Source organism: Tiliqua scincoides, chromosome 10, assembly GCF_035046505.1.
Source record: "Tiliqua scincoides isolate rTilSci1 chromosome 10, rTilSci1.hap2, whole genome shotgun sequence".
NCBI classification, from domain to species: domain Eukaryota; kingdom Metazoa; phylum Chordata; class Lepidosauria; order Squamata; family Scincidae; genus Tiliqua; species Tiliqua scincoides.
This window is the reverse complement of record NC_089830.1, coordinates 24,079,270-24,101,313: the sequence shown is the minus strand read 5'-3', so window position 1 is coordinate 24,101,313 and position 22,044 is coordinate 24,079,270. Positions and strand designations below refer to the sequence as shown.

Sequence of the window (22,044 nt, the reverse complement as noted above, 5' to 3'; positions counted from 1 at the left end):
ATGTATTTGAATCAGTTCTTTGGTTTCTTTCATTCCACATTAACATAGCCTGCACATGGGTCTCAGATGAAGCATGCTTGAAAAATCCTGATTTAGTTTTATCCAATGCAGCCTTCCAATTGCTAAATCCTTTTTTTATGTAAGCTTGCTCTTTAGTAAATGGAACAAATTGGCGACATGGATAGCAAAATGTAGCATCTAGTTTTGAAGAATATTCCAACCACTTAAAATGTTGAAACCACTCTGATCTGAATGATCTGCCATCTTTGTTCTTTGGATATTTACCAAGTTTAATTTGTTTAATAGGCTCTCCTACTTGTGCTAAAGGATGAGATCCATTTTATCTCTATGGATGAGATCAGGGAGGTGGGATATTTTTTATTCCCCACCCTGGTCTCAGGTGTAAGAGTTGCATTTGTAAATGTATCTCTTGCTCAGCTGTTTCTTGAATTGCCAAGAAAGACTTGCCAAGGCAAATACTGTGGTTAAAAGACATTTTCGCACTTCTTCAGCTTTACCGCTATTTGATGTTCATTGTAATTCTGTTGTAACCTGTAAGCCAATTTGTGTTTATTCACAACATGTTCACCCCGCTGTGACGAATGATTTAATCAACTTAGACCCAAAGGAGATGGGTGGGAAATGTTCCAAGGATCTGAATATTGAGAAGATTTCTGTTACTTTACATAAAAATAGTTCTATCTCTTATGAGAAGATTTTAACTTCTACTTATTTTCCCGTACCTCAAGGGGATTCTGGTTCAGTGAAAGCCCTGGATTTAGACCCAATTTCTGAAGAGGAGGCTACGTTGATAACAGGTTTTTTCCTTCTCCCTAAAGATGGCCAAAAATACGTATATTATCAATAGGCTTCAATCACTTCTTACTATGCTCAGCATAGATCTTCCCAATGGTGTTGATCATTCTCCTTCTTCTGCAAATTTCCAAGGCCTATCTAGGTCCTCTGGGATTAATATGGATAACCAGCGATCTTTTGTTCAGCCTCTTTCTCCTCTAGATCTTTATACGAATCCTATCCAAAATAATATTTCAGATATACATTGTAGTATTTCGGGATCAGTCACTCAGGCCTTTTTGAGCCATTCGCAGACTGAAACTTTTGTAAACACAACTTTAAATAACCAAAAACAAGATGGGAGATTCTGTGCATTGGATCAACCAGGGATTGCTCCTATTACTCGGTTAATTACTCCCTTAGTTAAATCTAATAGTTCATGACTACCTCCCTCTATGCAAAATACCTCTTACAAGTTTACTTTTATATCTTGGAACGTTGCTGGATGGCAAACTAAAGTGGTAGATAAAGAATTTAGAGATTTTTGCTCTCAATTTGATGTGATTCTTGTTCAAGAAACTTGGTTGTCCCTCTCTATGCCCCCTTTTCTTCAGGGTTATCTTACATCTGCCAAGCCTGCTATGAAATCTTTATTTGGAGGCCGTTTACGGGGAGGTATAGCCATACTTATTTCAGTAGATAAGAATCCTACAGTTGTGGATTTAAACATCTCCACAAACCCTAATATCCAGGCCTTACACATTACATGGCCGCCGATGTTTAAAATAACCCTTTTGAATGTGTACTGTCCCCCTTCCTCTGCCCGATCATTTGATAATTCTTTACTACCTGAATTAGATCAGGTCCTTACGGATTTGGCTGATAATTTCCCTGATATACCCTGCCTATTAGCTGAGGATATGAACGCCCTTATGGGCCAAAATAATGTTGATATTGGTGACAAGCTTGGTCTTACTCCTGAAGATATGAATCATCTCCCTGTTAGATCTTCCCGAGATTTTAGAATAAACAAACAGGGCCGGGCTTTGTTTAGCCTCTTTTATAAATTCCAACTGTGCATATGTAATGGTACCTCATCTGATTCAGACTCTGGAGACTATATCTTTTTCGGCCCTAGAGGTAGCAGTGTTATAGATTATATATTGATTTACCCAGCACCCTCCAATAAAGACACAGGCAAGGGCACATGGTACAAAGGGCCACTTTATTAACTATTTAAATATACTTCAGATTGCAACAGGGCCTAACAAATAAGTCATGCGGGTTCTACAACGGAGCTTCCCGTCTACTTCCCCCTATAGTGATTTGGGTGACCACACCAGACTCTGGGCAGCATCAGTACAAGCCTGCCACCCCCTTCATTGTCACCCCGAAGGGGCAGGGTGGCAGGCTAGCTCAGGCCACCCGAGCGAACTCGCGGTGCGCCTTTACCACCAGGCCGAGGTTCATCCAGCCTGCCTCACCCAGCCGGGAATGCCAGCATGACCAAGCGTGGAGTCCACCTGGCCCTTGCCACCCTGCGGTATACACCGATATGACCTTACCTACCCAAAACCCGCACGACACCTGCCACCCGGGGGGTCAGCCTAGCGCTTGGCCCCACCGCCCCACACGGAAATAAATTTCCACAGGCCCTATTGCAATTCAAGAAGAAAAACATAATTGCCCAACACCAAAAGGTGTACTCCATCGCTTCTGAACAATTGGGGCGCATCATAGCTGATGCCTGGGTGATAAATGACACCGACTCCGTAAAGGGGTACCGCCCGCCTCACATATGAATTTACCTTCTTCCTAGCCAGTTCAATCTTTTTAACATCAGAGGCATAATGCCAAACACTGCGAGGCAAGAGGTCAGACCATAAGATGACCGTCCCGCAAAATGCTGATTAATGTGGAGAATATTGCTGTAGGCCTGAAGCCTCAAGGACAGAGTCATCCTCTGGCCCAGGTCGTTCTCTCCCAAATGTATAACGACGATGTGAGGCTGGGCATGGGCATGCACAAACTCATAAAAAGCAGGAAGAAGCTAATCCCACAGCATTCCCCTGCCGTGCAACCCAATGCACAGTAGCCAAGGAACCAAGCTGCAACTGCATGCCAAAGCTACTGGATGCCGCCCTCTTCCTTGCCCAGAAAACGATGGAGTGGCTGAAGATAATGACCCGAACTGCTCCCGCCCTGGAACATGGACAGGAAAAACAGGAATCACAATTCCAGAAACATGCATCACTTAACCATATAGCACCTGGCAAAGCCAGTGCAAGTGAGCGCCCAACCGCTGTCACGGGACGAGCCCGGAAATATAGCATGCAATACAGGAACTTGTGGCAGTGCCACTATAAACTTCTGGCAATGCCAGTACAAAGAGCGCCCAACCGCTGTCATGGGACGAGCCCGGAAATATAGCATGCAATACAGGAACTTGTGGCAGTGCCACTATAAACACCTGGCAATGCCAGTATAAAGAGCGCCCAACCGCTGTCACAGGCGGCACCTGGAAATTTCTGTGGTATCTGCATCACCCCTCGCCCCTACCACCAGGGCGAGGGGGAAATAGCCGAGCGAATCCCACTCAGCGCTTGTCAGGCTCTCTGACATAATATTTAAATGCGCAGGAGCGCCAACGGCCAATCCTCTAAATGTCCGGGGCTGGGAGGCCGATATCAGCTGCAGCCGATGCAGCCCCAATCCCGAAAGAGTGCAGGCTGTAATCTTCCACCCGAAAACCAAGGTCTGCCACTGCCCTGCAAAAAAGGACCCTAAACTGGAAAAACATAACAGGTGAGGCATCAACATGACAGAACAAGGCACCCGGAACCACAGGACGTGCAGCCAAACAAGACCAGCATCAGCAAAACTTGAGGCCTTGGCACAGAATGCCAATGCCGCCAAGTATACTGATAAAGACCTACATGATACATTAATGCCCTGCAGGTATAAAAGAACCGCATCAGGTGTTCTGGCGGAATAGGCCAGACTTGGGGTACGGCCAGGGCTGCCCAAAAGGCCTCAAATTCCCTTGCCTCCCTTTTATAGCTGTGACAGGTAGAAGGCGCGAGCGCAGACAAAATTACATGCTGCGCTCTGCACAGCCAAGGGTCCTAAGCCAAAGGGGCATCGGGTCGGGATCCCGCCACATCCCTGGTGCCAGCTGCCGGAAACGCTCCCCCTAAACAACGAGATAGGGTGTCGGCTATGCCGTTGCAAGACCCGGGATGTGCCTAATGAAAAACAAGGTGTTAATCTTAAGGCAATGCAAAACAAACACCCTCACCAGTCCCATTACCTGTGGGGACTGGGACGTCTGCTGGTTAACGACAAAAACCACAGCTTGGTTGTTGCACCAGAAACGCACGGTGGAGTTGGCAAATTCCTCTGCCCATAATTGAACTGCCACCGCAAGGGGGGGACAGCCCTAAAAAATCATGTCTACAGTAACCCCTTCTGAGACCCATGTATCCGGCCAAGGGGCAGAACACCATCTCTCTCTAAAATAACTGCAAATCCAAAACCACCCGCAGCATCAGAGTGAACCTCAGCTCCGCCCCAAGTAAACACTCCTGCTGCCAAAAGGATACACCATTATAAAACTCCAAAAACTGTAACCAGTTTACCCAATCTGCCTTCATGTCCTGGGTGATCCACAGGCGATGGTGAGGCCTCTAATACCCGCCATGCAGGCATGCAGCCTCCTGAAAAAAGGCCTGGCCGGGGGCAACTACCCTGCAGGCAAAATTCAGATGCCCCACGAGAACCTGCAAATATCTCTAGGACAATTTCGGAGCCTGGAGGCCAGCACAAATTAGCGGCTGCAGCCTAACCAACCTGTTGCCAGGCGGCCTACTGCACTGCTGTACAGTGTCTGATTCAATACCAAAAACGTAAGGGTAGTTGCGGGGCCCTCAAAATAATAGACCATTGAGGCGAGTCGTGCTCTGCTCACCACTAACCACTCCAAAAGGGAGGCAGATTTCTCAAAAGGGCACAGGAAATTGCACATCCCATTGATAGCACTTTATCCAGATATAAGGAACCATTAAACTGAAAACCAAGCAAACAAAAATCATCAGGGTGGACGGGCAAGAGTCTGACTGTAGACATAATATCTGCCTTGGCCATGAGGGCGCCAAGGCCACAGCCATGTACTACCCTGATAGCTTGGTCCAAAGAATATATCGTAATGAACTAAGGTGTGCAGGGATCCTATGACTAACTGAACCCCCACAAGGATAGGACAGATGGTGAATGAGATGGAAGGTCCAGGGACCTTCTTGGAACTACACGTAACGGGAACACCTAAACATTGGGAAACGGAGGAGACTTAAAGGGGCCCACCAGATGGCCGGCTCCCTATTCCTTATCTATCTTAGCTTAAACTATTCCCTCCATACCCTTTACCGACAGGAGATTCCTGGCCCAGGTAGACCTGGAGGGAGGGGCTGCAGGAATCTGAAATCCCTCGTCACAACCTTCAACTAATGATTGAGCATCCGAAAACTTCGGATACCCCTACAAAAATACAGCCCACACCTCTACTCTAATCAGGGTGGGCCACCTTCCCAGCTTGAGGGGACTGACCGCCCCCACTTTTGGCTTGCCCAGCTCGGAGCCTGGGACTCCTCCTGAATCCTGCCAACTTGGGGCACACGGACACCGAGTGCTGGCCGTTGCACTGCCCGCTGACATGTGCAAGGGTGCAACCTGCCCTGCCGCACCGCCCCGTGGAGTTAAACTCATAGCAGGAGGGGGGGCGGTGAACGCATCACACTCCTAACATCCCTGCCACTGGCCCGGCTGCGCCCAGAGCAAATGCCCACTAACAGATCAATTGCCCAAATTGGACCGGGCCAGCCAGATAATTTGAACCCACAATTCCTGCTGTGAAACCTGCCAGTCGAGGGGATAATATCCAGGTACTTAAAGCGCAGCTGCCCATGCTTCCTGCATTTGAATGACTACTGCAGCATAAATAATATATCAGGTCAACAAATTATTCCAATTTTTATCAATTTTCCTGCCTTCACCCCACTTGGGGGACAGGCACTGGGTCACCCACCTTCAAAGCTGGCTCAGGTTGCTCACGCAATAAACTAAACACATTAACAAACTCGCTCCGCTAAATTTTCCTTTAACTGCCAAGGCGAGTTGACCACCCAAAGGCAGGGCCACATCCCCCTAAGCCACTCATGGATGCTCACCTGACCCTTCCATGGCTCCCTGAGAGAAAACCCCATACAGGACATCAGCATAAGGAGCGAGGCTGTAAGGGACACCAGAAACTGGGGAAACCCCCAACGGAGGCATGGCTCCTGCCTAGGAAGATGCCCCTTACGACTGCTGCTGCTCATCAAGGTCCGATGCCTGTACCTGAACAACTGGAGGTCCCGGACCCTGTCACTCAATGAGCTTGTCCAAAGCGGTTAATCTCTTCCGTGCCCAGAAAATGATGGAGTGTCCACAGATAAGAACCTGAACTGTCCCTGCCCAGGAACCTGGGAAGATGCCACCTGTGGCTGCTGCTGCTCATCAGGGTCCCACAGTACTTGCACAACCGCGGTCTGGCCGGAGCCTGTCGCTCCTTAGGCTCCTCCAATGGTTACTCTGGAAGGAAGGATTTGCGTTAGTTTCGCCCCACGTCCCTTCCTGGTAGACCTCCCTGGGGAGGGAAGCACCTGATGCATTGACCATCACCCAAACCAGCGTTTGCACATTGCACTCTCCTTCTCAAAAGCTTCTTCCTGTGCAACCAGAGCCCACCGCTCAGCTGTATCATCCTCCTCATCTGAGGAAGAAATCAGTGCGAGCTGGGGGGCACCTGATTCCCACCTGATTTCCCACTTGGGGGGGCACCTGATTCCCACCTGATTTCTTATTCCTCATTGGGCATACAGACGTCTCAACAAAAAACCTGGGAGGGGGGTGGCAACTGCCAGCCACCTCTCACCCCTCCAATATATTTCTATTAGAGAAATATATATAGTATCTCTGAGAGCCCAATCATATGCATGTCTACTCAGAAGTAAGTCCCATTATATTCAATGAGGCTTACTCCCAGGAAAGTGTAGACAGGATTGAAGCCTTATTATTTATCATGACTGTCTTATTATTTAACAATCATTAATTAACAACAATTGTAATTAATAGCCAAAAGGGGGGAGGGTCAAGCGGGGGGGGTTTGCAGTGAGTACTGCTCAACCTTGCTTCACAAAGTACTGATCCCCAGCTGAACGACCCCAGGCTCCACTTAGGGCACAATCCCAACAAGGTCTACTCAGAAGTAAGCCCCGTTCTATTCAATGGGGCTTACTCCCAGGAAGCGTGGCTAGGACTGCTTCTGTTGGCTCAACTCCAAACAGCCCGCACAGCTACAGCCAGCAGCAAACACCGCCTGCCATTCACTCTCCACTAATGTGGGAGGCAGGAAGCAAACGTGGGGCAGGAGGGCAAGCGGGAGCCGCACACACACGGGCCTGCAGTCCAACCCAGCCCGCAGGGAGCTCAGGCAGTACACTCCAGCTGCCCCCAACCAAGGCGCAGCTGCAAGCAGCAGGCTCGCCCCTCCTGCCAGCGGGAGAATGGGTCTCACGCCCACACAGCCCCCGCAAGCCTTACAGGCGGCCGCTGCCCCGCCGCCACCCTAACCAGCCAGCGGGAGGCTCAGTTTGGCCTCAGGCACGCCTGGCCCCTCGCCACAGCGCTTATCAGCTTGCCCCAACCGGCACAGGAGAAGGCGCGCTCCTGCAAGGCCCCTCGTCAGCCCAGCCGGTCGCCTGAATTGGCGGGGTGGGGCAGAACACTGGAGGCGGCTCCAGCCCCTCGCTGCCGATAGCCACAGCTCAGCAGCCTCCGAGCCTGCGAGCGAGGCGCTCAGTCCCGCTCGCCACCCACGAAGCACGCCAACCCCCAACCCAAACAGGTAGCGAAGGAGCTCCAGCCACCGGCTCACAGCCAAGGGAAGCGAAGTGTAACCCCTGCTTGAAAGCAAGGGGGGGAACCCCCAAGCCGCACTAAGCAGCCTCTGCCGGGCACAACTGCCTGATACTGCTCACTGCCCTCCAGGTGGAACCCCTGAAGGGCAGGTGGGCAGGCAATGCTCCCACAGCAGAGTCGGTTGAGCTCAGAGGCCACCTCACGTGGCCTTCCGTTGGGGAACAGCACGCAGAGGCCCTCCCTTGACCGCTGCCTGGTCCCGACTGCGCTGGCTTCTCCGAGCAGCCTGCACGTGGCCCCAAACCAGTTAGCCTCCAGCCAATCGGCTGCAAGGCTGGCCTTTCCTGTGCCTCGTGAGGGGGCAGGGCAAATGCTGGCGGCACGCTAATTCACGTGCCACTGGAATTCTCTTTCCATCTTTTCTTTCCTGCACTCCTTTAGGGTTCTTTGTAGACCGGACAGTGACCATATGCCAATTCAGTTGACTCTCTTCCCATCAATAGGTATAACCTCAAAATTAACTGATTTTCCAGAATTTAATGGAAATTTATGTGTACAGGGGGAGAGAAGGATTCGCTGGTCCGGGTCTATTCAGGAACAACTTAGTTCACTTTTAGAGTCCGAAAAATTAATGGCACTGAGAGATTATATGTCTGTTTCTGATAACCCCTTGGACACCTATCAAAAGATAGTTGATGAAATCAGACCTATATTAGTCACCTCCAAACCTCTGCTACAAGCTCCCTGTTTTCATAGGGGCTGGTTTGATCAACAGTGTGCTTATCAGAAACGATGTTTAGCTAAAGCTCTCAGAAAGTTGAGAAATGTGCATTCACCCGATAATCATCATCAGTATGTTTTGCATAGGAGAGCATACAAAAATTTACTGAAGAAAAAAAAAAGGAAGCCTATATAAAGAAATTGTGGCAAGATTTGGGCTTGGCAGCCCTGGACAGAGATTCTGCCAAATTCTGGTTTTTGGTCTCTGAAGGAATGAACCCACATTATGTTTCTTTGGACAATCAGATAACTGCAATTCAGTGGCATGATCACTTTTCTTCCATTTTTGGTAATAGCCCAACTGGGAATATTGTTACCCCTTATAGCGATCAGGTTCTTTTTCCTCCCTATTATATCCTGTGTTGGGACCCTATTAATCCGGAGGAAATAAAAGAACTTATTTTATCACTGCCTAATAACAAAGCCCCGGGTTTAGATATGCTCCCAGGAGAGTTATTCAAACAAAATGTCGACTGGTGGAGTGTAATCTTCTCTAAATTATTCACCTTTATAAATCGTACTGGTGAATTACCCCTGGGCTGGGGTGACAGTATTGTTGTCCCCATTTATAAGAAGGGATCTAGAGCGGACCCTAAAAACTACAGGCCAATTAGTTTACTCAGTGTGGCTTCAAAATTATATACTAAATACTTGCTCTCCAAATTGGAGAGTTGGGCATCTGAAAATGAGATTATTGCTGAGGAGTAGGCGGGCTTTAGAAAGGGAAAATCCACAATTGATCATTGTTTCATCCTCCAGCATCTGATTCATAAATACACACAGATAGGGAGTAAAAGACTATATGTTGTTTTTGTTGACCTCAGTTCGGCATTTGACTCCATAGATAGGACTTTGTTATGGAAGAAATTATATGGCACTAATATTGATAGGAGGCTTTTATCCCTAATTCAGAAAATGCACTTTAACTCTACTATGAGAGTCAGATTTGGAGCTAATGGTCATCTTTCAGAGAAGATCTTGACAGTGAAGGGAGTTAGACAAGGCTGTTTATTATTAACATTATTAATATTAACAGTATTTATATACCGCTTTTCAACTAAAAGTTCACAAAGCGGTTTACAGTTTATTAAGTGGTTTATTAGCACCCTTTTTATTTAATTTTTATATTAATAACATCATTGGTGAATTTCAAGATCCCACTTTCTTTCCACCATCTATAGGGGACTCCAAATTATCTATCCTCTTTTATGCTGATGATATTGCCTTATTTTCTATTACTTCTATTGGCATGCGCAGAATACTCTCTAAATGTTCTGCGCACATGAAAAGTTAACTATAAATTATAGTAAAACCAAAGTAGTTCTCTTTGGTTCAACCAAAAAGAAGCATATTTGGAGGCTTGATCATACTCAAATTGAGCAATCTAGAGTTTTTAAGTATCTTGGGGTTTCTTTCAATGCTCAACAGTCATGGACTTCGCATTTGAATGGCTCTAAACTGAAAGCTATGCATTCATCACAACTACTTATGCACTTTGTTAGATCGAAAGGGGGTAATTTGGTGATCCCAGTGATGGAGGTATTTGCTAGGAAAATAATACCCCAATTAACTTATGGTGCTGAAATATGGGGTTATGCGAATTTGTCCAGTTTAGAGACACTTCAAAACTCCTTTATTCACTCTCTTCTTGGAGTCCCTTGTTCGATGCCTTCTTCCCTTCTTAGATCTGAGACAGGCCTAATTCAGATTGAGGCCTCTTGCCATACTGCTCTGGCTTTATATTGTTATAAGCTTGTCTCTATGGCTGATTCTTCTTTACCTAAAATTTGTTTCAAAGAACAACTCACAACTCCATCTTGTAAATCATGGTTATCTTTGATAAAACCCATTTTAGAATTTTATGAAATAGATATGAATCTTTTGCCTACCTTTTCTTCTAATAAGATCAAGATTTTAATTAAAAATAAAATTCAGCTTTTTTTTAAGAGAAAGGACTTATGCAATATTCTTAACTTACCCTTTTCTCCTTCTCCTTTCTTATATAAATCAAGCTTTGGTGCAGAAAATTATTTTACTAATTTAACTTTGCTCCCTTTACGTAAGGCCTTTACTGCATTGCGATTTCAATGTATGCAATCTGCTGTCTTAGTAGGGAGATATGAGAACATCCCATATGATCTAAGACTTTGTATATGTGGAGCAGATGTAGTTGAGGACATCTCTCACTATTTATTAACTTGTCCTCTTTATGAAGCACCAAGATCTAAATTTTTGTCACCTTTAACACCCTTGCTACAGGATAGACCTCCTGTAGCTCAGGTTTGTTGCCTTTTAGTAGGTGCTGACATGGGGATCACTCTGAAAGTGGCTAGTTTTGCTCTTGCAGCATTGAAAATCCATTCAAATTATGTAAAATCTTGTGCAGTATAGCAATTGTGTTTATGGGAAATTAATTTATTCTATAGAGCTGATTCTGCCAGGGTTTTATTTCTATTTTATTTCTATGAAGTTAGATTTGGTTCTATTCTGGTCAATTTCGAGTTAAGCTGTAAGCCCTTATGAATGGTTTTTGATATTGTGGTTTATTCCATGTTTTTATTCTTCTTTTATTAGTTGATTTTACTTGTATGATGTTTATAATTGTTCCCCCTTTTTAGCCTATGGTCATATTGTAATTGCTGTATTGCTGAACTTTTATTGTAATAACCTATGGTTACCACAATTAAACTTTGACTGACTGACTGACTGACTGACTGACTGACATCGCTGATGGCAGATGGGATGGGAACATCTCATGAACTCCAGCACCTCCATTTGTTCTGTAAGACCGCACCTGACTTGTGGCTTGACTTACTTTTTGAAAAGACTCTAGAGAGCAAGTCTCTAGTGGATTTATGTCAGTTTTCCCCCTCCCACCCGGCCACCCACAGAGTCCTGTTCACTGTAGGTTGGTGAGACTGTTGAGGGTTCTCTGAGAAAGATCATTGGTCTGCCTGTCCCTTCTGAGAGCTAGAGTTCCCTAGAGGGTGAGTAAGACTGTTAAACTAACTGAGGTCTGTGGGTCTGATACATCTCAAGGCTGTCATTGAACTTCAGACCGCAAGGGATGCTAAGTGCTTTAGGGGTGCAATCCTAACCCCTTATGTCAATGCTTTCCAGCACTGGCATAGCACTGCCAATGGGACGTGTGCTGCATCCTGCAATTGGGTATCACTCAGAGGCCTTCTCAAAGTAAGGGAATGTTTGTTCCCTTACCTCAGAGCTGCATTGCCCTCATGTCAGTGCTGGAAAGCTGGAAAGCACTGACATAAGGGGTTAGGATTGCACCCTTAATATAGCTTCTGGGCCTTTTCCACCCTGAAGTTTAATTCCAGCCACGGGAGAAGGGAAGAGCGTCCAATCTGGATGAGGACTGTGGCATGTAGAAATGGGACATTTAACCCCTTCACTCCGTAGCACAGGTCTGAGAACAATCAACCCCCTTCTTTGAAGAGTCAAACTCCATACAAAGCCACATGAAGTTTGACCTGAAAATGACTGCATTTGCAGACTCTTCTGATGGGTGCTGAACTTGTGGTGCCTTCCTCAGTGAAACTCTCCTGGGTGACATTCCTCTTAGTCAAAGCCTGTCTTTTTTGTCTCCTTTGTAGTGGTAACCGGAGCCACGGCAGGGATTGGAAAAGCCTACGCGCATGAGGTGAGTGGACTGTGATGTATGAAAGGCTCTTAGAAGGGTCCTCTTGGCCATGCGCAGGTTCACATACATTCAAGGAGTAAACAAAGACAAAAGTGATCCACGAGCCTTCTGTCAGGAAAAGGAGCACAGCAGGCACTTTTCACACTTGGTGATTGGCCTTTCCTAGCCCTTTGCAGCTAGTCCTTTGCAGCTAACCCTTTGATCTCCTGACTTTCCTTCTTTGGCTTCCAGCTTGCCAAGAGGGGCCTCAACGTGGTTCTCATCAGCCGCTCCCTGGAAAAGCTGAAGCAGGTGGCTGCTGAAATTGGTAAGTGAGAAGCTGCACCTGGGAGGTGGAGGTGACTGGGCAAGCCGCTGGGTCCAGCTCTCAGATATGGGACTCTTTCCAGAGCTCTGGGATCCTGAAAGAAAAGATTGCCAAAGTAATTACTGACACAGCAAGTTGGAGCCATGTTGAAGGTTGCTTCTTTTATGATGACAGATTGATAAGTATGCTGTTCTTTTGCTATCTCGTTGTTTTTTGTTATAGGAAGAGTGTGCATTATAAGAGGGGAGAGTGGTAGTGGGGGATGGGGAGGGCAGACCAGCACTGGGAGGGGACATGGACAGCGGCATAGGCTCCTGTTTGATCTTATCCCCCATCCCAGGCCTGATCCACCGACATATGGCTCTTTGGACTTGAGCTAAAGATTTTGCTGGTGCAGATCCAAGTACAGTGGTACCTCGCATAACGAATGCCCCGCGCAGCGAAAAACCCACAGAACGAAAGCGGTGTGCAAAGTTTGGTAACTCGCATAACGAATTTTTATGACTTATGCTTTGCATAACGAATTTTTTTTTTATTGTCCTGGTTTGTCTTAAGGGGGCGGATCTTCATGTCCCTTTATGATCCCGTTCACCCTAGTAAGGGGCAGATCTTCATGTCCCTCTATGATCCCGCCCGCCCTAGTAAGGGGCGGATCTTCATGTCCCTCTATGATCCCGCCCGCCCTAGTAAGGGGCGGATCTTCATGTCCCTCTATGATCCCGCCCGCCCTAGTAAGGGGAGGATCTTCATGTCAGCTTGCTCCCAGGAAAGTGTGCACAGGATTACAGCCTTCAAACTCCCCACTCAGCATCCCCCCATCGCTCATTCACCCTCTCACTGCCCCATTTCCTTCACGTTTCCCCATGATCAAGGCAAAAGCAAGCAATTGAGTGCAGCTGCAGTGTCCTCCCCAGCTTAGAGCACAATCCTGTGCGTGACTCCTCAGAAGTAATTCCCATTGTGCTTACTCCCAGGAAAGTGTGCTCAGGATTACAGCCTTCAAGCTCCCCACTCAGCATCCCCCCCCCCCGTTTTTGAAATCCTCTGTACAGTATGTATGCCTTTAAAGAGCACTTAATAAACACTTTGTAAACCAAATTTGACTTTGTTCTGACTTTTCTTGCCCATAGGAACGCATTAATTAAATTTCAATGCATTCCTATGGGAAAACGCGCTTCGCAAAACAAAAAACTCCCATAACGAAAGGACTCGCAGAACGGATTAATTTCGTTATGCGAGGCACCACTGTACTCCCATCGCGGCAGTGGCTGCTTACTTCAGGGCAAGGGAACAGGTGTCTCCTAACATCAGGGAGACCTCCAGCTGCCTCTCTTTCCATGCTGGATATAGTGGAGGCCGTACTGGTGCCGCTGCAGCTCGGCACAGAAAGTTAGTTAGGATTTGGCTGTTCTGCTTCAGAGACATAACCGGACAGGCTGTTCGGACCCCTGCAAGACTGGACACCTGCATGTGTCAGACAACTGCTCAGTGTTCCTAAGTCTGCCTGTTGGTCTAGTGACCTGTTCTGGCAAGGCAGTTCCAGCATCTCTTTGCCTTCACTTCCCAGAGGAACAGCACAGCCGAAGCACCAGAGTCATCCAGATGGATTTCACCGAGGGATCGGAAAGCTATGAGCCGATTCGAGATGCTCTGCAGGGCCTGGAGATTGGCATTCTGGGTATATGCACCTTTTCCTATTTATACTTTTTATTAAGCTTTTTAATCTTGCGTCATGTACACTATGGGAGCAATCCTAACAGCACAATAGGCCAGCACCAGTCCCAGCCCAGGAGGGTAGCACACGTTAGTGCCTTCTCGGGAGTCGGCTGGGCTGGCGCTGGGTTGCGTGCCAGCCCACGGAGGCTGCATCCTGCCTCCTCACCAACATGGGGAGGGAGGGTTGCATCAGCCAAGCTTGGCCAATGCCCAGGCCTGGGGAGGGCAGGAGGAGGCAGGAGGGAGGGGTTCTGGGATGGTGGGAGGGTGGGTGGAGGGCAGTCCTGGAGGAGGGTGGGTGGGGAGCAGGAGGCAGGGCTGGGACCCAGCTGTTATGATGGATAACAACCCCGTTCCCTGGGCAGTGAGGAAGAGCTTGAAGCTGCTCCGTTCTCCTCAGACTTGTGCCACCTCCTGAGGTGGCATTCTCGGTATATGCACCTTTTCCTATTTATACTTCTTATTAAGTTTTTTAGTAAAGCAACATGCACACTATGCGCACAATCCTAACAGCACAATAGGTGCTGAGGTGACACAAGTCACTGGGGCCTCACTGGGGCCGTGGTGGCTTACCTGGGAGTAAGGGGAAGAGTTTCCCCTTGCCTCCTGCTGAGCCACTTCTGACCCCAATCTTGTGCTGAACTTGCCTGTTCCAATGCAAGATAGGAGTGAGCTGTATGTCCAGCAAGCAGTGGAGAAATCACTGGAAGTCCCTCCCACAGAGAGTCAGAGAATATCAAAATGGGGAGAGGGTGTCAGGCCTTTGGCATCCAAGCCCTGAATTGTTGTGAGCCAGGATGTGGCAGGAGGGGCCTTGATGTCCAGGCCTCGTATGAAATGTAAATTAAAGGAACAGCACCACTGTATGTGATTGGTAATCAGCTGCACCTGTTGCAGGTGCGAGCCATGTGAGCTGGGAGAAATGTGTGCTGAGTCACGTAGGCTATGGAGGAATGGTGCAATGCACCACTGGACAGCCAATCAGAGTGGGTCACAAGACTGTCTTGTGACTATGAGGTCGCCCTACTCTGATTGGCTGGCCCCGGTATATATGGGGGCAAGAGCAGACTTCAGGTGTGGGTTGCTGTGGTGGAGTTTCTGTGCGTCCTGTTGCTGGTTTGTTCTGTGGCTGGGACTGTGCATTATCTTGACTGTGCCTCTCTGTATCCCTGACTTCTGGACCGTTTGACTGACTACTCTTCTGCCTGCTCCTTCACCAATACATGCTTCTGCAACAAACAAGCCTGTGGCTGCTTCTTTGGCTCTGTTTGGGATCGCCTGCTTCTTGTGCTCTTTCCCTACGCTCCCATGCCACTCTGCTATCAGGAAAGCAAGGGCTATCCTCCCCTGCTGACCTGACAGAGGGTCCATTTTCTAAAGATGGCTCTAGTTTTTTCATTTGAACATGTTGTGGTTGCATCAGTCTGGTGGTGTTCTGCCAGATTCCCAGTCCAAGCTCTGCCTGGAGAACTATGCCCACTTTTAGCTAATTAGCTCCCCTTCTTTCCTCAAAAGTGACCCTGGTTCTGCCCTGCAGTACTGCTGGACCTTACCACCAGGGTAGCTTGCCTGTTTAACCTACAGAGGTCCTCCTTCCTGCCAGCAGCCTTCCGCCACTACAGCAGCCCCTTGGTCCTCAGCAGATCTTGGGCACAGCAGCCAAATACCAGTCTTAGTGTCTCCAGTATTTCTGCTCCAGCAGCTTCCAAAGTCCATTCACACATCAGTCCATCAGCAGTTCCAGCAGTCTATTAGCCATCAATTCCTCAGTCCATTTCTCCAGTCTGTCCTTCCTCAAGCTTCCCACCTTCTGCTACCCACACCAAACTCTCCCTTCATCAGGTGCTTTTATGCCTGAGGGCTCTATTCCCTTCAAGTGGCTGCAGCTGTGCAGCACACTCTGCTGGGTGCCCAGGCCTTACCCTTAAAGGGGCCACTGCTGATACCACATCTACCTCCTGGCCAGATCTTCTGCGATTCCAATACAGGTGGCTGTCACAAACATCACCCTTGGGGTAGGGAAGGACCAGGGGAGATTCCCAAGTCAACCAGGATTTAACCCTCCTCCACCTACACCATCCTCCACAAACCCCCAAGAGCAATGTTTATTTATTTAGCTTACTCCAAGCCCCAGGTCCTATTAACATACATGTCCTTGGTTAATTATTGCACTCAATTTTCATGTAAAAGATTTTTATTATAGCTTTAAGGGAGCTTCAATTGCTCCAATAACATATTGACATGATTTACAGTAGCTTAAAAACAAGAAAAGATCATATTTAAAAAGAGGTTAAAAATTACCTACCTTTCAGGTCTCTCAGCATTTCTTCCAGTATAAAAGCTGTTAACCCCCAGCTCCCTTCCTCCTGCTGTGTGTGTTTTCATGCACCCATGCCCAGGTTTTATTCTTTAAATTACTAATGTACTACAACTGGGTAACAAACACCCAACTTAATCCATCTTAAAGGGAAAGGGACTTGCCCCACCCCATGACACTGGCCTCTAATTTCAACCCACATTCCAGCCTGTTGTCTTGAAGTATGTGCCTGAGGTCTCTTTGTGCTCCTCTGCTTTGTTACTGAGGGAAGGCAGAAGGGTGGTGGCTCTGACCCACTGGCCTTCTGTGTCTGTGTGACAACTCACCCTCTGCTCACTCTTTTTACAGTGAACAATGTTGACATGACCATTCCTCTGCCACTGCATTTTCTACACCTCCCTGGCATTGACAAGGTGAGTTTGGTCTCAGCCAAAGACCGCCTGGCACCTCCCTGCCTGTCATCAGGTACCGCCATTTGTGCAATCTCCCCTGCACACAGTTGGTAGCTCAGTGCATTGTGACATGTCGGCTGCCATCCCTGGGTTGCAATTAGCTGAGCACGTGAAGTGGAAAGTACAACGCTCGTTTGTGGCTCCCCTGTCCACCACCCCATATTTCACAGGTCTCAAGCAGGCATGTAATGGGGCTCTTCTCAGGTTGAGTTGGAAAGTGCCCTTACATCCCCCCCCCCAACACTGGGCCTTTTTAATCACTGACCCTGAGCTGCTGGGCTCCCCTTCCTAGAGCAAATATGGTGTGGAATTCTAACCTTCTTGGAAACAATGTTCAGAGAGGTTGCCATTCTGTTGCTGCAAATAGGGCCACACATTAAGGGCGCAATCCTAACCGGCACTCATGCCGGCATAGGTGCCCTGGAGGGTCACAAACGTGCCGTAAAACATGTTTGCGCCTCCGTGAGTGGGAGCTAGGTCAGCGCATCCAGATGTGCCAATGCATGGAGGGAGGAACCTGACATAAGCGAGCACACTGACATAAGCGGCAAACGTAGGCATGGGGGTGTGAGGAGGGGGCGGAAGGGGCATTATTGGGAGGGGGAGGGCGGGCCCGGGGGCGGGCACACGGGGTGCCAGGGGTGGGGCCTTCTTGTGCCTTTGTCTTGTTTTTGAAACTTCCCTCTCTTGCATGGAGGAGCTAGTAAACACCGTGACCAAGGAAGTAGGTCTTTTTTAGGACACTATTTTGATTGAAAAGTGGAGCTTAACTAAAATCAATACATTTTAAAACAAACCTTGAATTCAAGTCTTCAAGTAGACTCAGGCTCTACTTCTGTCAAATTCAGACTGTGGCCGCTCTTTCTCTCCACCTTTTACTAGCTGAAGTGTCCTGTGACGCTCCAAAGGCTGTGGAGAGATGCCCAGGTGGTCTGGAAAGTCAAGGTCCCCTTGGTCTCTCATCAGCTGCCAGAAGCTTTGTGACAAGACAACAACCAAGACAGTCACACTTCTTTTCCGTCTCTTACAGTATATACCTGACTTGGTGAACTGCAATATACTTTCAACATTGAAGGTGGGTTATGTATGGATGGAAACGAGACATGGAAGGGGAAGGTGCTTGGGCCCCGTTTCCCATCACTGACTGTGTGTCACTGCTCTTGTTCTCCTAGATGACACAGATTATCCTTCCTCAGATGGTTGCCAGGTAGGCGAGGAGGGAATCTGCACACCTCAGAACCTGCCTGTACAGTATTCCAGAATGACACCTGTGAGGGCTTCTGCTTCCTGCAAGGAAAGGATTTTGATTGGGGTTGTCAACAATATAGGAAAAAAGTATCATGAGCAGATGTGTGGACAGAACCCTCTGCTCCAAAAAAGAGGGACAAAGCTCATCTGTGGCAATTTGTGGCAAATTTGCAGGAAAGAAAGGAACAGTAGTAATAATATAGCACAGAGATGATTCTGGTCCATGGCACATTGAACCTAAAATGGTTGGTTGGCCACATTGCATAGTTTAGAAGGCTAGAAAGAGACATTTGCTTGTCTCCATTTGCTCTTTTCCAGTCCTTGGGGTCACAGTCTTTCTGGTGCCACAAGGGCTCTTTGATTGCTGTAAAGGCAATCCTTTACACTCTGGAATATTTTGGAGAATCTTGGTTTGCATTGGATTCCTTAGGGAAGGGCAGGTGTTGCTCTAACTCACCAGAATGACTCTCTCTGTAGGAAGAAGGGGATTGTCATAAACATATCTTCGATACTTGCCCGTCGTCCTATGCCCCTGCATCAGATATATGCTGCATCCAAGGTGAGGAGCATGTACACCTCTGTAACCCTATACCTGAAGGTCCAGGCTTTCTTACTTCCATTGTCTCCCTCTACTTCATGACCTCCAAATAATCTGCTTTTCATATAATAAGTGGAACTTGCAGCTTGATCGTGCCCTTGTCAGTTGAGGTCTAACCATCTTTTGCAAATGTGGCTATGAGAATGGGAGCCAATGTCCTCACCCTAAGTGCCCGTGGAGTTATTTCCACCCTCAGACCTTGATTTTTCTGCTTCTGTTTCAGACATTTCTGGATCTTTTCGCACGAGGGTTGGACCGAGAATACCGCTCCAAAGGCATCATTGTGCAGGTATTGTTGATTGAGCCTCTTGTTCTTATCCCAAGGAATCAAAGGACAGTCGGACTTGTGGCAATCACTCAACAGGGCTTGGCAAAATTCCCCAGTTAAAAAATTACTTATTTTTTACTCCTTATTTCACTTTGTATATCCTGTGGTCAGGGGCTCAGTGATGACCTATCTCCTGCAGCGCAATCCTATCTTGTGCTGCAACAGGCAGACCAGGAGGCCTGCGCTGTATCCGGCATAAAATAGGGGCTCAAAGTGGCTCAGCCAGAGGCAAGGGGAAACTCTTCCCCTTACCCCCAGGTAAGCCACTGCAGCCCCTATGGGTCTCCTCAGTGGCATGTTCGAGGAGAGCGCTATGCTGCTCGGGAACGGGGTTTGGGATCCAGCATAACTGCCCGGTCCCAGCCCCAACTCCTGCTCCCCGCCCACCCGCCCCCAGGACCGCCCTCCCCCTGCCCTCCCCTGCCCTCCCCCTGCCACAGAACACCTTCCTCCTGCCTCCTTCCCACACACCCCAGAGCCATGCGTCGGCCAAGCTTGGCTGATGCGAGGCCCCTCCCCAAGTCGGCGCGGAGGTTGGCCAGTATGTGTCCGTGCGCCAGCCAATGCACGAGGAGGCGCAAACATGCTTTATGGCACATTTGCACCGGCCCAACCCCAGGACAGGCTTGCGCCCGAGGAAAGGAGGAAGCAAGTTTGCTTTAATTACTAGTTCCCCTTTATCTTGTGCTAGTGTTGTTTTACCGTAAACAGAAGAGATGAAAATGATGAAGGGAAGGCGACAATTAATCCCCCCCTCCGCTATCTTTGCAATTATCAGAAGCTGCCTAACTAAGAGGCAGCCCATCACTAATTCCCCAGTGATTCGGAACTGGAAGCAACAAATGGGACAGTGTTTGCAAAGATGTACCATTCAACCAATGGTACAGTAACTTCTGAAAGCCTGGATTGGCATTTTGCCAGGCCATATCCATTGATTGGCAGTCAGAATATGAAGCCTCCAGATTGTCAAGGCCTGGGAAAAAAGTACTTGGAGCCTAGATCTCCTGCCCAGAACCTTCTGCCGCTTGAACCTCAGGCTGCAGTTCCCAGCTCCTGTCCTGAGGAATCCTCAGCTGGAGAAGACAAGCCTGGATTCAGACATGGTCTCCCGCTGTAATGCTCCTTTCTTCCGCAGAGTGTGCTGCCCGCTTTTGTTGACAGCAATATGACTGCCAAGTATGCAGAATGGGGGAAGATACCAGCAGATGTGTTTGCGCACAAGGCCTTGAATACTGTGGGGCTCACCAACAGAACCTCGGGCACCCTTATGCACAGCATTCAGGTATGTTCAGTGTGGGTTGCAAGGTAGATTAATGGACAGCAGCAAACCCTTGTTTGTTTTTTATCCTCTATGCCAGCGGTTTTCAAACTCTCTAGGGGAGTTTGAACTGCTCTAAGTCCTTGTGGGGGGTGGGGGGGAGGCAGCGGGGGTGGGGGGAGGCAATGATGCAATCCCCAGGATCGCATCCAGGCCTGGCAGGTATATCCTACATCTTTGCAGGGCTTGCCAGAGGCTGCCTCCCCAGAGACAATATCTGGAAGGGCTCTTGGGCTCAGCTGGGGGACTGGCCGGCTGGGGGTGGAGCCTGCAAGCTTGTCGACCTGCATGCCTGATTGCTCTCCTCCTCCTCTTTCTTGGCAGGTATATTCTACATCTTTGCAGGGCTTGCCAGAGGCGCGAGCCTTTGGCGCAAGCCAAAGGGCTCTTGGCCCGTGGCTCTTAGCCCGGGGCTCATGCCCGGAAGATCAGATGCCCTCTTGGTCAGCAAATCAAAAACAGTGGTCGGATATTCTCCCCTTCTGTTTAGCAGGGAAGAGAGGAGCAACAGTCTTTTTGCAGCAGAGGATCCGCCTGTGAGACACCCAGTGCTGGGCTTGCCTTGTTTTTATATTTTTATAAGCAGTCCTGCTGGGTGTCTCTCTTTGTATAGGCCAGTCTCAGAAGGTTTGAGAATTTGGGGCATCTGTGCCTCTGGCCTCCTCCCAGAACCAAGCATTTCCTGGGGGAGAGGGAATAAATTTGAAGCCAGTTCTGGCTAATAAGGCTGCGGCCTCATTACATCCCCCAAACTCTACTCCTTAGTCGCCTTGGGTGCCCCCCAGGGAGAAAGGCAGATTGCAACTCCAATAAATAAATAATAATAAATACTCCTCTTGCTCAGAGAAAAGCCTCACTCAGCCTTGCTCAGCATTTTCCTTCTTTTTGTTTGCCTTTCAGTGGCTCCTGGCACGGACATTACTTCCCCAGTGGTTGCATTTTTCACCCATCGGGACTGCTCTTATTTCCTTCTTCCACAAGATCGTGATGAGGCAGGACTAGCCTTCCTTGCTGAAGATCCGCGAGGGGATGGGGCATGGCCCAATGCCCTGGCCCTAAAGCTTTGTTTGGGTCTTGTTGTCCTGCACGCAGATGTTGATGAGATGTTTCCCACTAAGTTTCCACTGCATATTTGGGAAGCTGCTTTTCCCCCCACATGACCAATTCATTTCAGTCGAGAATTGAAAGGGCCTTGATAGCTTTAACAGCCAGGGAACAGCCGCCCTAGTGGCCCCTGTGAACGCCATGTAGAAGGCGAGGAAAAGTCCTAAGCAGAACCGGGCTTACTGGTTAACACGGAGCTATTTCTTTTCTTATTGCTAACTTAACACTGACCTTGCAAAAAGGGGAAGTAGTCTAAGTGAATACTATGTGATCAGGCTTCTCTCAGGAGTGAAAGCCATTAGTATACAGGTATGCCCCCGTATCCGCAGGGATTCTGTTCCGGAACCTACTGTGGATACCTGAATTCATGGATAATACCGGATGCTCCTCACCCTCCAGAGGGAAGGGGTGCACGGGGGAGGGAAGCACTGATCTAATTCGCTTTTCAGTGAAACCACAGATACGGGAT

At 48.3% G+C, this 22,044-nt stretch overlaps 1 protein-coding gene across 1 annotated transcript in view; it reads left to right on the top strand.

The window, feature by feature from the left end:
• LOC136661064 (very-long-chain 3-oxoacyl-CoA reductase-like) overlaps positions 1-21,011 on the top strand; it is a 29,250-nt gene extending 8,239 nt beyond the window's left edge. Inside the window, exons 2-11 of the mRNA XM_066638086.1 lie at positions 12,141-12,187; positions 12,419-12,494; positions 14,062-14,172; positions 16,876-16,940; positions 18,010-18,054; positions 18,152-18,186; positions 18,705-18,786; positions 19,049-19,114; positions 20,289-20,435; positions 20,796-21,011. Of these exons, the coding sequence (XP_066494183.1) occupies positions 12,141-12,187; positions 12,419-12,494; positions 14,062-14,172; positions 16,876-16,940; positions 18,010-18,054; positions 18,152-18,186; positions 18,705-18,786; positions 19,049-19,114; positions 20,289-20,435; positions 20,796-21,011 (890 nt within the window). The remainder of the gene's footprint in view (positions 1-12,140; positions 12,188-12,418; positions 12,495-14,061; positions 14,173-16,875; positions 16,941-18,009; positions 18,055-18,151; positions 18,187-18,704; positions 18,787-19,048; positions 19,115-20,288; positions 20,436-20,795) is intronic.
• The last annotated feature ends 1,033 nt before the right edge of the window (positions 21,012-22,044 follow it).